At 26.2% G+C, this 16,813-nt stretch overlaps 1 protein-coding gene across 2 annotated transcripts in view; it reads left to right on the top strand.

Moving 5' to 3' along the window:
• Window positions 1-15,650: 15,650 nt before the first annotated feature.
• Window positions 15,651-16,813, top strand: part of LOC145844653 (protein phosphatase 1 regulatory subunit 12B-like) — a 40,002-nt gene continuing 38,839 nt past the window's right edge. For both annotated transcript variants that reach the window (XM_082952056.1, XM_082952055.1), the window contains exon 1: window positions 15,651-15,936. In XM_082952056.1, the coding sequence (XP_082808182.1) occupies window positions 15,682-15,936 (255 nt within the window). In that variant the 5' untranslated portion in view covers window positions 15,651-15,681. The remainder of the gene's footprint in view (window positions 15,937-16,813) is intronic.

The following is a 16,813-nucleotide window of genomic DNA, read 5'->3' as shown; positions in this document are numbered from 1 at the left end:
AGAGTGAGTTGTACACAAAAGATTTTAAGAAACCATCTTGAAACCTTTGATGAAGAAAATAAAGTTTCAGAATTTTCATTTTTAAATAAACTTAAAATAAAGCTTTAAGACTTTTAACAACAAATAAACACCAGCAACAGAAAAAAAAGAATTGTTTGGAGATAAGTTATTAAAGTAGAAAAAAGAGTTGCTTTTCATAAACTCGAAAGACAATGAGCTGAGCTAAAAAGACATTTTTGCTCAAATTTTTGTTAAGAACCTTTTTAAATGTTTTAGTAGTGTGTTTCCTTGGCTATGTTTAAAAAGTATCACCTTGTACTTAGTAAACAAGTGGGGTAAGTGTATTAAAAAGAAAGAACAAAACTGCTCAAAACGCCAACGACCAGTAAACTATATAGGTCATAGTTGTAATGATTTTCAAAAGTATAAAAAATAATTTCGATCAGCCAAAAAATTGAAACTATCAACCGACGAGGTCTATAAGGTAAGAATTAAGTTTCCTAAAAACCTGTTTTAGAGAAGCTGTAGCTTCCAAAGCGCTAAAACAAAACTACCTTACGGTTGACTCTACTTCTAGGGATGGAAAAGTCCACATACGGTCATAACCACTTTAGAGTACAAATTCTTAATAGAAAATTAAATGAGCCTTAATCAAGCAATAGCATTAAAAGTTTCCGAAAAGAAAAAAAATAGCGGAAGCTACTATCTAAACTGCATGTAAAAAGAATGATATTTATACGAAAAAATATGGAAGAAAGTTGTTAAATCAGCTTTAAAAAAAATAAGTTTGTCTAAAAAGCTGATGCTTTAAAGTCTTTACATCAATGAAATTTTCATTAACAGTAAAAACAAAAACCAAAAAAGAGCCAATAAAAAAGAATTCTGCTTAAACACAAAAAGTAAGAGCTGTGTTTGACATGCTGTCAACCATTGAAAAAGAAAGAAGTATATAAAACTGAATCGTACAAAGCGCCATATCAAAAAGGCAATACACATTTAGTTTACTGCATGAACAAAGAGCAAAATTGTTATGTTTCAATTTCTTTTAAGAAAATTTCTTGTTATTCAGATACGTGTTACGTTTAATTTTTTTTTTTAATAAACAAGTATGAAAAAAACAGATCTAAACACGTTCTTCTTCAGACTGTGAAGCCACTCAGAAGAATATTTCACCGCTAGAAATGCGCATCACTAGAATTGAGCTGAAAAAAACTTTAAGCTCCAATGACGTTTGTTTTTACAATATGAAGTTAAAATATTGATGTAAAATACAACTGAGGATATTAAAGTTTGAACAGTGCTTACTTGAAATGGAGCGCTAGACCGATATTTGAAAACAATTATCAATAAAAGTAAACTAATAGAACAAAATACAAAGTTTATAAATTTTTACATACCTTTTATTAAAGTCAAATAATAAACCTAGCATAAAGCTAATTTATAATCGTTACTCACATTATAATTGAACACAACATTAGCTCATCAAGTAGTCATTTTTGAGAAACTAAAAAAGCTCAATAAACAACAGTTTTTTAATCTACGTGTCTGTTAGTTTAAACTTTAACTGTACCTTAATGAATGATATTACGAAAATTAAACAATTATCAAAGTTTCATTAAAAACTAAAAGAACTTAATTTCAAGAACCAAAGTTTCTTGAAATTAGTTTATCAAAAGTTTACTGAAGACGGATTTTATCTGAAAACGTTTTGAACTTATGTTATATGCAATAAATTTGTAGACTTTTCAAAACTATCATTTGATTTTTTATAATTAAAGATACAGAAGAAAAATTACAATTAAAAAATTGACTGTGTCCTGGACTGATAAAAGAACTTTTTTATAGATCTTGTCAAGAATCAAAGTTGTGGTGACTTTTCGAAATGTGTGAAAATTCAGCTTGGTTAAGCCGAGAAATAAAAGTATTTAGTTAACTTCGAACTGTAAAAGAAGTAAGTATACAATGGAATCTATGTCAGAAAATGAAGCTTCTTAGGCATTACAATAAATATTAACTGAAACCTACTCGAGTCTTCCGTTACAGAACAAATAAAATTGCTTTGTCAGACTCAAAAAAATCACTTCTAACACTGCAGGTTTTAAGCAGTCCACATACGGTCATAAAAACTTCAAAATACTGAACTAAGAGAGCAATTAAAAGCTCTCTTAATTAAGATCATCTTAATGACATTGACACCAACATATCTCTTAAAACTCTGTTTGGTTTTGAGATAAAAGCTCAAAACTTTCAAGTTTGCTAACTGAAACAAGTTTTTTAAAAGCCTGCAAACATCTATTGAATTAATTCCGGTAAAATTCTGGCTGAAAAAAATTAAAAAAAACTTGCTTAAAAAACAGCAGGTGAGCCTAATGTCGGATTACTAAAAACAACGAACGAAAGGTACGACCCAAACTGAAAATAATCAAATCAAACAAACTGAAAATATTTGAGGTATGTGTCGTTTTTTTTTTTAGGTTTGTCTATATTATTTCAATTCTCTTCAATTTTAAAAACACTTTTTACAACACCAAACCTTTGTTGACCTTGATTTTTAATTTAACCTTAATTTTTCATTTAACCTTGATTTTTAATACAAAAATCAAAGATCAAAAATATCGTATTAGCTGCAAAAAAATTAAAAATTAATAAAATCATCTAAAGAAATTGAAGCTTCCAGAAAATTGCTCCAACAAAAAATTATCAAGGACAGAATCAAAAATCAACTGAGGAAGAACCGATAAAAAACAAAGTTGTTTTGCACAACGAGAAAATAAAGAGTCGCATTTAACATTCTTTCAACTACTAAAAAATGAACGAAGTATACAAAACTGAAACCTCCGAAACGCCACAGTAAAAGGCAAATAACGTTTGGTTTATTACATCAACAAAGAGTAGAACTGTAATGAGGGTTGTGTACAGTTTATGATAAGAATATATTCTGTATTTGAGATATGTGTCGTTTTTTTAAAGTTTTGTCTATATTATTTCAATTCTTTTCAATTTTAAAAACACCTTTTACAACACCAAACCTTTGTATTCGAGAAGAACTTAATTAAGTTTACTTTCGAAATGTGGTTTTGACAAAGAAGATAATAGTTTATATGTCACCCATTAAAAATGATGGAAGTTTATACTTTGATTTCTTTTATTTAAAATCTGTAGAACTGTGCTATTTATCAAGTAGAGAAACGTCCTTAGTTTTAATAAACTAAGTATATTTAAAACTGTTTATATTGCATTTCCACGGACTGGTTTTGTTTAAGTCTATTATTAAGAAACATTGTAAAACAGACTTTTTGTTAAACATTTGTAATTTTATACAACAAGGAGTCAGTTTTTAAACTGCTTATAAGAATCAAGAAATGAAAAGATAAAAGTGAAATATGTGAACATTTAAAGCTAAAATGAATTAAATAAAAAATGATAAGGAGTAAGCAAATTTCGTAAAAAACTTTGCATAGTTAAATGAAACCAAACAAAAGTTGCAAACAAAATGTTCTGAACATAAATTTTTATAGTGACGTAATAATCGATAAGCCACGTTTACTTAAAGACGTAATTTTTAATAGATTATAACTATAAGATGTAACTTTAAAAGGCGTTAAATCCTGGAGATCCTGATAAGCTAAGCTTATCGGAATAAATACCACAGATGTTCTTGTGCTAAAACTTTATTTCAACTAACGGCGTTTCACTGCTCTCAAATAAATTTAAGAACAGATCTACGGAGTCTATAGAATATTAACACACATTAGAAAAAAAGCAGAAAAAGCATGTGAAATTATGTATAGTGCTTATGTAGGTAGTAACTATAAATGAACTTTATGGTTTAAAAACAAATTTTGGGATAAAAACATAAAATTATAAAATTGTCTACAAAAAATTCAAATTTAATAAAAGTAGGCACTAACCTCAAAAAGCTCTAAGATTAGGCAAGTTTTAGCTTAATACTTCATGTTTTTAAGCTGTATAAATTATTGACCAATTTGTTAAATTTATTATGACGTAATATTTCTGCACAACTCAATTTAACTTTCATTTTAAAAACTTGCCTATTCTTAGAGCTTTTTGAGGTTAGTGCCTACTTTTATTAAATTTGAATTTTTTGTAGACAATTTTATAATTTTATGTTTTTATCCCAAACTTTGTTTTTAAACCATAAAGTTCATTTATAGTTACTACATACATAAATACTATACATAATTTCACATGCTTTTTCTGCTTTTTTTCTAATGTGTGTTAATATTCTATAGACTCCGTAGATCTGTTCTTAAATTTATTTGAGAGCAGTGAAACGCCGTTAGTTGAAATAAAGTTTTAGCACAAGAACATCTGTGGTAGATTATAAATATTAAGTTTAATAAACTTATTGTCTAATGTTCGAATAAACTACAACTTTTTAAAGTTAGATTAAACCAGTAGTCTTTTATAAGTTCTTGACAACTTTTCCAATAAAGTTGTTCGCGGGTCGCAGTTTAAAAAAAAATAGTTTCAGTAATCAGTCAATAAATATTGTTCTAAACAAAAACTTGATAAAATTATCACTATCAAAGCACTTGTAATTACGTACTGTATAATCAAAACAAATTATACAGTAATCTTCCTTTATTCTACCAACATATGTTTCTGTGTGTCAACGAATCAACACACTTCAACTGGGTTCTGTAAAAAAATAATTACTGTAATGAGAGAATAGAAGCATAGAATAAAGTAGGTGTATATATGTTTTCATTAAAATAAGATATATTCTACAGATAATAGTTATTAATAGGTGAAATACTTAACATTAAATCCGACTGTTATAAAATTATATGATATTTGTAATTATTAAGTCTAAAATAAATAAGTAAGCTAAATTACACAACAAAATATAATATAGACAAACAACTTACGTTAATAGGAAAGATAACTAAATCAAAATTTACGGTTGTTAACTAACGAAAAAAATACATTTTTACAACTAATAATTACGTCACAATGTAAATGAGGCCACCTAAACTATTCAATTTGTACTGCAAGAACATTAATTTTGTTTTTATGTAATCCATTCTGAACAAAAATAAAACATTAACCATCAGTTAGTAAATCAATAAAATTCAATAAAACTTAACGGCGCTGAAGGCAATAAAAGTCACAGAAACTCGGTGTAACATGTATATTATATATTGAATGTTAGTAATGATTGAATCAAAGTTATATAGAATTAGGAAGCAGATTTAGTTCAAATGTAAAAATCAAAGAGTGAAAAAATTAAACTTTAAGGAAAAAAATTAAACTTTAAGGAAAAACAAAGCACAAAAAAAATAATTATTACTAGGCTTACAATGTACTGACCGATAATTAATTTACAGCGACATACATAAAATCATAGTGACCTGAATTAAATATATATTGTATTTTATAATTAATAAAATAATTAATTGGTAAAGTAGGAGTCGGCTGTTTAATTAAAATATCCCTTACAGATATTTTATATATTTAATAAGTAAATTGTGTTATATGTGAAAGTTAAAATGTAAAACAACAAGGTAGTCATATGCTAAGTATAAACCTGCAGTAAAAAACCTACTAGCTCTCTTGGGCGTAGTAGGTAAAAAAGCACGGTTTATCTGTGATTTGAATACAGGCTTCCAATTAAACTTGGAACTTAACATATAAAGGTGTGAAGAATTATAGTCGGAGGGTAAAGTGAATATATGAAATTTCAGAGAATAGAAAGTGACTTGTGTGAAATAGATATAAATAATAAATGAATAAAACTATATGTTACTTAGGATATATAATTATATTAATATATGTTAAGTGAATGTGTGTGTGTATGTGGAAGGTGAATGAAAAGTATGAAAGGTGAGAAGGCGCCAAGGTGTTATTTGAAGAAGAACCGTCGGTTGTGTACACAGTTGTTTGAAATATCACGTCTTTTATTTAGTAATTGTTTACTATCTTCTGCTAAAATTGCCATTCGTTCAAGGTTGCATATTTGGCAGATCTTGCTAGCGCTACTGATGTTATTGTTGGCGTGGTGGAGGATGCTCCATTCCATTTCTGGTTTGGTTCCATACCTATCAAAATACTGCCAAACGAAATCTGACAATCTTGTACTATTCTTTTTATTTACATGCTTAAAAGTATACTTATGCCCGGTGTACCTATCTTTAAAGTGACCTCCTGTCGAACCAATATACACCTTATCCTTATTATTATCATTAACATTATAATTGTTTATGTTTTTATCTTCACTAAGTTTACATTTAACACGCACCTTATACACAACATTTTTAATTAAGCAGTTACCATGTAACGGACAGTTTATTTTATTCGACTTACGACAGTTACAATTTTTACCTACATTGTTCTTGAATTTAAAACCACATTTAATTACTTCATCGCTATAAGTGTTACAGATATTGGTATTTTTCTGGTTACTACAGTTATTATTATTATTATTATTATTATTATTATTATTATTATTATCATAATTATCATAATTATTATTGTTATCATATTTATTAATATTACTATTATTGTTACTATTATTGGTTATGTCGTTATTATTAATACTATTACCATTGTTATTATTAATATGGTTACTACTATTACTCTTATTACCACTATCATTATTTGTATACTTATTATTATTATTATTATTATTATTATTATTATTATTATTATTATTATTATTATTATTATTATTATTATTATTATTATTATTATTATTATTATTATTATTATTATTATTATTATCATTATTATAATAACGACATAACCAATAATAGTAACAATAATAGTAATATTAATAAATATGATAACAATAATAATTATGATAATAATAATAATAATAATAATAATAATAATAATAATAATAATAATAATAATAATAATAATAATAATAATAATAATAATAACTGTAGTAACCAGAAAAATACCAATATCTGTAATACTTATAGCGATGAAGTAATTAAATGTGGTTTTAAATTCAAGAACAATGTAGGTAAAAATTGTAACTGTCGTACGTCGAATAAAATAAACTGTCCGTTACATGGTAACTGCTTAATTAAAAATGTTGTGTATAAGGTGCGTGTTAAATGTAAACTTAGTGAAGATAAAAACATAAACAATAATAATGTTAATGATAATAATAAGGATAAGGTGTATATTGGTTCGACAGGAGGTCACTTTAAAGATAGGTACACCGGGCATAAGTATACTTTTAAGCATGTAAATAAAAAGAATAGTACAAGATTGTCAGATTTCGTTTGGCAGTATTTTGATAGGTATGGAACCAAACCAGAAATGGAATGGAGCATCCTCCACCACGCCAACAATAACATCAGTAGCGCTAGCAAGATCTGCCAAATATGCAACCTTGCACGAATGGCAATTTTAGCAGAAGATAGTAAACAATTACTAAATAAAAGACGTGATATTTCAAACAACTGTGTACACAACCGACGGTTCTTCTTCAAATAACACCTTGGCGCTTTCTCACCTTTCATACTTTTCATTCACCTTCCACATACACACACACATTCACTTAACATATATTAATATAATTATATATCCTAAGTAACATATAGTTTTATTCATTTATTATTTATATCTATTTCACACAAGTCACTTTCTATTCTCTGAAATTTCATATATTCACTTTACCCTCCGACTATAATTCTTCACTCCTTTATATGTTAAGTTCCAAGTTTAATTGGAAGCCTGTATTCAAATCACAGATAAACCGTGCTTTTTTACCTACTACGCCCAAGAGAGCTAGTAGGTTTTTTACTGCAGGTTTATACTTAGCATATGACTACCTTGTTGTTTTACATTTTAACTTTCACATATAACACAATTTACTTATTAAATATATAAAATATCTGTAAGGGATATTTTAATTAAACAGCCGACTCCTACTTTACCAATTAATTATTTTATTAATTATAAAATACAATATATATTTAATTCAGGTCACTATGATTTTATGTATGTCGCTGTAAATTAATTATCGGTCAGTACATTGTAAGCCTAGTAATAATTATTTTTTTTGTGCTTTGTTTTTCCTTAAAGTTTAATTTTTTTCCTTAAAGTTTAATTTTTTCACTCTTTGATTTTTACATTTGAACTAAATCTGCTTCCTAATTCTATATAACTTTGATTCAATCATTACTAACATTCAATATATAATATACATGTTACACCGAGTTTCTGTGACTTTTATTGCCTTCAGCGCCGTTAAGTTTTATTGAATTTTATTGATTTACTAACTGATGGTTAATGTTTTATTTTTGTTCAGAATGGATTACATAAAAACAAAATTAATGTTCTTGCAGTACAAATTGAATAGTTTAGGTGGCCTCATTTACATTGTGACGTAATTATTAGTTGTAAAAATGTATTTTTTTCGTTAGTTAACAACCGTAAATTTTGATTTAGTTATCTTTCCTATTAACGTAAGTTGTTTGTCTATATTATATTTTGTTGTGTAATTTAGCTTACTTATTTATTTTAGACTTAATAATTACAAATATCATATAATTTTATAACAGTCGGATTTAATGTTAAGTATTTCACCTATTAATAACTATTATCTGTAGAATATATCTTATTTTAATGAAAACATATATACACCTACTTTATTCTATGCTTCTATTCTCTCATTACAGTAATTATTTTTTTACAGAACCCAGTTGAAGTGTGTTGATTCGTTGACACACAGAAACATATGTTGGTAGAATAAAGGAAGATTACTGTATAATTTGTTTTTATTTATATTCCAGTGAAGTTACTTTACTAGGATCTTTTATTAGCAAACAATTAAAACTATATTTTGAACAGTTGTACTGTATAATCTTAATTTAGTACATATAGATTCTATAAAACATTTAGTTATAAGAGATTACATTTATGAAAACTATTTTTGGAAAAGCATAAACATCATTGTTTAAAACTTGCTAAAAGTTTTAAAAAAAGTTAAAGGTGCTTAATAAAAGCTCACAAAAAGTTAATGTTATAAAATAAAAGGCTTGTTTTAAAAACTTTATTTTTCACAATTTAATAAAGAGTATTTTAAATAAATACTTTTGCAAAAACTTAAGGTTTTCAAAAGATCATTTATACTAACTGATATCATTGGAAGTATAGTTGAAACTTTAAACCTTATATTTTGATGTAATTTATTATTTTAATAGAGTTAAATCCGTAGTGATATTTAAGAAATCAACTTTAAAAATATTTATCGACTAGATAGTTTTTTATGTCGTTTGGTATTTTCAAGGTGGTTTTATTGAAGTAGTTTGTATTTACTATGTTTTATAATTTTAGTAAATCATTACTATAATATTAGCTAAACTTTGTTAAAATGAAAACAAAGTTAAAAATAAAAGTGTTTATATTTGTAGTAATAATATTGAAAACTATTTTAACATCGAGTTGTGTATTGTTCAGTCAATTTATGCGAAGAAAATACACAGAAACCTATTGTGAAAAACTAAATACAAACTTTGTACAACTGGGGCAACTTAAACGTTGAAAAATTCTTTTCTTCAACTGTACACAACAAATTATATCAAATTAAGAAAAAAACCTACAATAATGAGTGAAATTATTTCTAATTGAAACACGGTATAGGTAAATCGGTAAAATAAAATCGATTTAAGTTTTTACAATATTTTCTAACTTGTGGCACATATCGAGTTTTATAGTTTTAAACAAATAAATTTCGTTTCATACTTGGTTTATACCATTTTCTTTAAGTTAAAATAAGGTATAAGAAATTTAACTCATTATAGTTTTGTATGATTGTGCTTAAGAAAGGTGTAAACTGTAAAATAAAGTAGCTGTTGAAGATTGTATCCCCTCAAACGCTTTAACTTACATAAAGCACTGCTTTGCATTAGTAGTCAAAACTTAAATCCTTATGCATTTGAAGTTCAATCTTTTTTGAAAAATACTAAATAGTTGTGAGTTGAGTTTTGGTTGGGAAGGTTAGGTGTTTGATGCAGCAGATGTTTCGTTAAAAATTAAAATTAGAGAATACACATCAAGATTTCAAGACGACAGATGGCCTTTCTTTGCATCGGAATCTACTTTAATGCATTTCTTTAACTGAACTTCATCGTTTTTCTCGAAAGCGAATGTGCAAAAATAAAACTTGTTTTCCCAGAAAAGTCAAGCAGTTGTTATACGTTGCAATCAGGACATATGCAGCATCTTACGAAAGTTTTAAACTGAGAAGTGTAAAACAATTAAATTTAACGAAATTAAATTACACAAAAGTTCTTTCTTTGTTCACGGAGTATCGATTGGAAAACTGAATTGTAAAACTGGTTTTAATGAAAGGTACTAGGCAGAAAAGCTCTGTATAGACACTGATGTCGAGAAACATGCACCAACTCCTTCATTCAACAAAAAATGTTGTCGTGAACAACTTTGCGTTTGTGTACAAAGTCTTCGTTTGTTGGATCTAAAGTAATTTACGTTGTGACAAAGTCCTTCTTAGAAAATGACACAAAAACAAAAAATGAAAAGAAATCGCTGAAACGAACGAAGAAGGAGCGTCTGCACTGTTTTGAAAAAACAAAACGGGTGAAAAAATTGAGATCATGACGTTACACGTTGCCCACTGACGCAATGGAAACGTCATCGGTAATGAGTGGTGGCCAAAACCGAGCACGATTAGTGAGCTCAAAATTTAATTATTAATAAGCCATATAGTATGTTAATTTTATGAATGCAGATGAAAAAGTTTTACTGCTTTCAAAACACCGTGAAAAATTTTAATTTGAGTAGAGTTAATCGGAAGTACAGCTGTGATAAATCAACATGATGTAATTTTTCATAACTCAGATAAAGAAAAGTTGTTTAAAGAATTTCGGTGCGAAGCTGCAAAGGGTTTTTCTCTCGGGAGAAACTTCAACAATTTTGATGTTTTCAGATTTCAGATAAATGTTTTTTTTTTTTTACCAAATTCACTACACTATTAAAAGAAACTTAACTTTTGAAACAAAATTCTCATAGAAAAATGAAATAGTTTTAAGAGTAGAAACGGTTTTTTAATTTTATTTTTTTTACCAGTTCTTTAATTTATTTACTAAGAACTTTGGTACAAAAACATTAGTTTTTATTTGTTATTTCTTTGTAGACTGAGTTTCAAAAATATTGATTTCAGAATACTTAAAAACAGACTTTATTTTGGTTTTCAAATGAGTAATAAAATTTATAGAAAATATCATAAAACAACTACTGATGTAAATTGTTTATAGTGATCTGTTTTTGTTTCTTAACAAAAAATAAAGCTTAAACGCATAATTACAAAATAAAATAAATTTCGATAATTTTATAAAAAACACACAAATGTTTATTACTTTGGTTCATACTTTTACCCAAAAAAAAAAGATATTATAAAACTTATTTTGCTTTTCAAAAATAAAACCAGTATTTCACTATATTTTTTTATGGCAATTATTAAAAAAGAAACTTTAATATAACATTTATGCAAAAATTATTATTTGTTTATAATTAAAAACGTTTAATTTAATTTATTTAATTCTTCTTTTTATAAAGTAAACTGTTTATGAGAAAAAACATCTTATGACTCAAATTAAAACTGAAAATTTATAAAAATAACTTTCAATTAAAAGTTGAAATAATAAGAATATTTAATTTAACGAAATTAAATAACACAATTCTTTCTTCGTTTACGGAGTATCAATTGAGTTGTAAAACTGGTTTTAATAAAAGATATTAGTTTTTTAAAATAATTTTAAGTACCGAATTTCAAAATTTTTTTGTTTGAAACTAATAACTTTCGAACCTTTCGAGGTTATTTAAAAAAAGCCTGTATAAAATTAACTTTAAACGTATTTAAAAAATTAACTTTTTCAAACAAAACAATTTTGAACCATTTTCTCCACTGTGAGGCATAAAGAGAATAGTCAGGGTGTGGGCGAAACTGGTGACGTAGTTAATACAAAGCAAGCTTTATAAATTGAAACTAAGTATGGTAGTGAAAGAAAACATAAATAATAAAATTTGTTGCAGTGTGGCCACTAATTCCTTAATCCGTTTAGGAATAAAAGTTAAGGGAAAAACCCTTGGAGTTTGAAATAAGAGTCATGGTAAAGACTCTTATATTTTATAGCTTTTTTTTTTTGAAAACTTAATTTTATTGTGATTTTATACTGAAATAATTTTTGATAATGTAATGATTAATTAACAAGTTATTATGTAACAGGTTTCAAGCTCAAGTATATTAATTTCACAAGTTCTTAAACATTTTGATTTATCTAAAAGTTTTATAGCATAAAGACTTGTTGAAAATTACATTGCTATTGACAACTATAGTTTGTAAATATAAAAAATAAGTTTTAATTTATACAAAAGTTTAGATAATTCAAGCTAGTGTTACTAAAATTTATAGCTAATGCACATTAATCGTGCAAATTGATAATAATGAACATTAATCAGTAATAATTTATAAAAATAATTATAAATTTATACATTTATATTGTTTAAGTAACGTAGTTTATTTATTTGTATATGTATTATTAAGTAAAAAAATGTTTTGATTCTTTCTAAAATTACTTGGTGTAGTTACAGTTCTTACAATAGCATTTATAAATATTGTTGAACTTTGTAAAATCAAAACTGCTAGTCAACACATAAAGTGACCTGATGAAGTAGAGATCTTATTGAGCGGTTTAAAAACTGTCTTTAAAAGAATGTTGAAATATCAAAACCCATTGGTTGACACATATACAAAAAAAATAAATATACAAACAAATACTGTAATATACTTATCAATACTGAGAACATAATAGTTAAGCATTAGTTAAGTCATACTTACAATAAAAATTTGTGGTAGTTGCCTAATATGATATTGCACCAATATCAAACTGAAAATATGTAATATTTGATGTCTTTTTTAACCACATTTTAAGGCTAAACATTTATATTTTATAAATACATAAGTAAAAAAAAACTTGTATATCATAAACTAATAAAACTTAAATATTTTATTTCTTGTGTTTGACAATATAAAGCACTTATATCAATACAATAATTTATATTGGTTATGGTATTGTAAAATAAACTTGATTAAATGTTTTAGTTTAACACAAATATATTTAATTCTTAGTATGTATTTATATAGCTTGTTAAAAACGAAGTATCTTTTAAGATTATACATATTAGGCTTAAAAAATTGATTTTTAGCCTATAATTGTTGTTAAAAAAGACAAATGAAAATAATATATTTTCAGTTTGATATTGGTGCAACATCATCCTAGGTAATTACCAAATTTGTAACTATGTTGTATTTTGTATTTTAAGAGCATTTTCCTGATGATTGGTGTCTCTTTGGGCTATATTTTCTTATACTAAAGTTTTGTTTGCAACTATGTTTAGATATATATTATCTTAAAAGTATTTAAACAGTTGTGTATTTAGAGATACAAAAATCAAACAAAATAAAGTAGTTTCATCAAGATATAACATAGAAGAATCAGACTGTAAAGTTTTATTTGTTTATACAATTTATTTTAGTATAAGAACTCTGATGATCTTTCTCATCAGTCAGTCACAACTAAAAAACTTGCAGTTTTCAATCTACAAACGATTTATACATGCAACTATGAAGCAACCGTTTGCTGGCATTGATCAGTGATGTCAGCATTATCTTTTGGCGTGCAACGTTCAATACATTGTCTACTAGGTACGCTTGTATTAAATACAATCAACAAAAGCATCAGCAAAAGTCTGCAGAGCAGGAGCCTGGACTTTTGTATGTCATGAGACAAGCTCAAGTTTATCAAAAGGGTTGACCATACTAATTCAATCATCTTTTATGTATAAATTATAGATTAAAGACTGTAAGTTTTTTGGTTTTGACTGACTGATGAGTCTTAATCAGGACAAAACTGGTCTCAGTCTACCAAAAGATTGTGGTCTGATGATAGAATTGGTATGATGAACTCTTTTGTTAAACTAAAGTTAGAGTATAACAAAAATAAACTTGTTCTTAAAGAACATGTCAAGGTCATTAGGGGGTGTAACATTTTTACTAGAGTTGATATTTACTCTCAAGTAAAAGATTGAACAATGAATTTTTTTATAGAATTTAAAGTTTTCTATTAATTTCTGAGATTTAGTTGTATTTGTTTCATGTGTTTAAAAAACCCATGAACCACAATTCTAATTATATTTTTACTCGGAAATTTAGCATTTTTTTTTAGAAATTTTTATTTATAAATTTAGCATTTCACCAAAAATCTATCAACATTTTGTTTTTTGAGCTGAAACTGCAGATTTTTTGAAAGTTTTTTTGCAATATTTAGAAAAATTTCACACAGAAGTTAAAAATATAAGTAAAAACAATTGAGAAGAAAAACAATTAAATTTTTTATTTTGTATTTAATAGATATTTTGTAGTTAGTTATTTAAATATTTCTTCACACTGGTTTTTTTAATTTCTAAAAAGTTAGTCTATAAAGGTTTAAAAACCAATGCTCAACTACTGTGGGGAGAGATATATTTTTAGAGAAATAGTCTTTTCTTTTTTGTAGTTTTTATTTTCTTTAATAAACTTGTGAAACTCTTAGACTTTAATTGCTTACATTAAAAGTACTTTCAATTTAAAAAAAAGTTAAAAGAAACTGATAGGTTAATTATAAATATGAAAAATAAGACTCAAAAAAGTGATTAACCCCTATGACCTTAACAAATTCTGAAATCTATGAATAAATATTTAGAAGATAAATTCTTAACTTGTTATACTTGACAAAGGAACAACTTTTGGCTATAAAGCTGCATGTAACTTTTGTTATAACTAATTTTTTGCTTAGAATAGTTCAAGTAAGATATAAGTATACTATTGTTATATATTTTTGTAGTTTCACAACCATCTATATTATTTTTTTTTATTGTTTAGTATGTCTATTTTACCAGGAAATACCTATCAAAAACCTGGAATTTGACAATTTATGAAAACGTATTGAATTTTGTATAAAATAAGAAAAATTAATTCTTAACAGTTTTTATAAACAAAAAAAAAGAAACATTTTGAGAATAAAACATAAGTATTATATGCAGTTTAAAAAATATGGTTTTTAGAACTCTCTTTATTATAAACTGTATAAACTGAATTACTGTATTTAGAAAATATTTATATGTTTTTAAAGTAGTTTTTACCCTAAGTTGAGTTTTCTACTAAGTAGGGAAAAAAAAACTTGTACTTGAAAAAATCTTTAAGAAAGTCAGAAAATCTGGAAGAAATTTCTTGAAACCAGTGGCCACCCTGATTGACCTTTCTACAAAAGCAACCTTATATAATGGAGTAAAGAATAATGTACTGAGTTGGAATGATAAAAATAAAGAAGTGTTATACTGTTAGAAAACATTTGCAATCTACAATGATCACTTTAAAAAATTCTGCAGAAGTCCAATCTGTTGTAGGAGTAAAAAAATTGAAAGTTTGCTATTCAAGCCCTAGCGTTTTATTTTGTCTGATTAATTTACTTATGTAAAAATAAATCAAAAGTTGTAATACTAAACTAACGTAAACTTAATCCTACAAACAAGCAACTATGCATAAAAGATAAGTAGATTAAAAAGTACTTAGCGTATAATAAGTGTTAAATAACCTTAAATTCTTTAGAACTACATGTGGTTTAAAGTAAACGTTTGCAAGTAATGGACACAAGTTCTGGTAAAAGCTCGATGACGGCCAGAGAGAAAAGACACGCGCAGCTGCAGAGCTGGAACAACTCTGAAACGGATTTGCAACCGAAAAAATTAAAGAATCTAAATCCCCGAGTGAAGTTTGATGAGAGGGCAGTGTTTCTGGCCGCTTGCTCGTCGGGCGACATTGAAGAGATTGGACATCTGCTGCAGAACGGTTCTGACATTAACTGCGCTAACGTAGATGGACTGACAGCCTTGCACCAGGTAATCAATTAGTTGTTTTTAGCATAATTTTCTTACAACTTTGTCGTTCATTTTGTTTGTTTTTCATTTCATTGGCTAAAAAACTTTGCAAAATTGTTCAAAATATTTTAACTGAAAAATAACTTCTTAAATTATGTTATAAAGTTTTACTTAAAAGAATTTTCATTAAAAACATTATTGATTTGTTGCCTAGACCTGCAGTTTCTATTAATACATGCTTTTTTAGTATATTTTTGTGTGTTTGCTTCATTCATCAATTTTCATACTCAAAATTTTAGAAGAGGCATTAAATGTATAGTTAAGTATAGGTTTAAATTGGTATACAAAGTATAAAAAATGAAAATATTTTCAAATTCAACTATATAGACCGCAACAAAGTGTAATTAAATTATTAGTTTTTGTTCAGCTTACATAAACTTGAATTTAAGTTTTGATTTTATTTTGTCGAAGCATATGATTCAAAAATGCAAAAAAGTAGAGTATACATGTTAAATGAATGGTAGAATTAGATTTAATTTATACTGGGTTTGCTAATCACATAGGCTTGTCAGAAAACAAAGATTATTTGAACTTCTGCACTTATAAAGACAATTGAGCTGTAGCAATATTAAAATTTCAAATAACTTTGTTAAATAATTTTACTGTATTTTTTACAGAAATACAATTAACATGATTAGTTATACATTTTTGTGCCATTTCAATTGTATTTCTTTGATGGTAGTTAAAAGGAATAAGTTTAGTAAGTTATTGTTGAGTTGTTTTAATTCTGTTTAGTACAAAACAAAAAACTTATATGTTTAAACAACGAATTCTTTTTTAAGAAGTTATAAAATAATCTTTGTTAATAATAATATAAAAAAGAATTTTCCCAACAGCA

Source organism: Thalia democratica, chromosome 9 (assembly GCF_965202585.1).
Source record: "Thalia democratica chromosome 9, ktThaDemo2.hap1.1, whole genome shotgun sequence".
NCBI classification, from domain to species: Eukaryota; Metazoa; Chordata; class Thaliacea; order Salpida; family Salpidae; genus Thalia; species Thalia democratica.
Note: the sequence above shows the minus strand (reverse complement) of the source record. Positions and strands in the feature narration are given on the sequence as shown.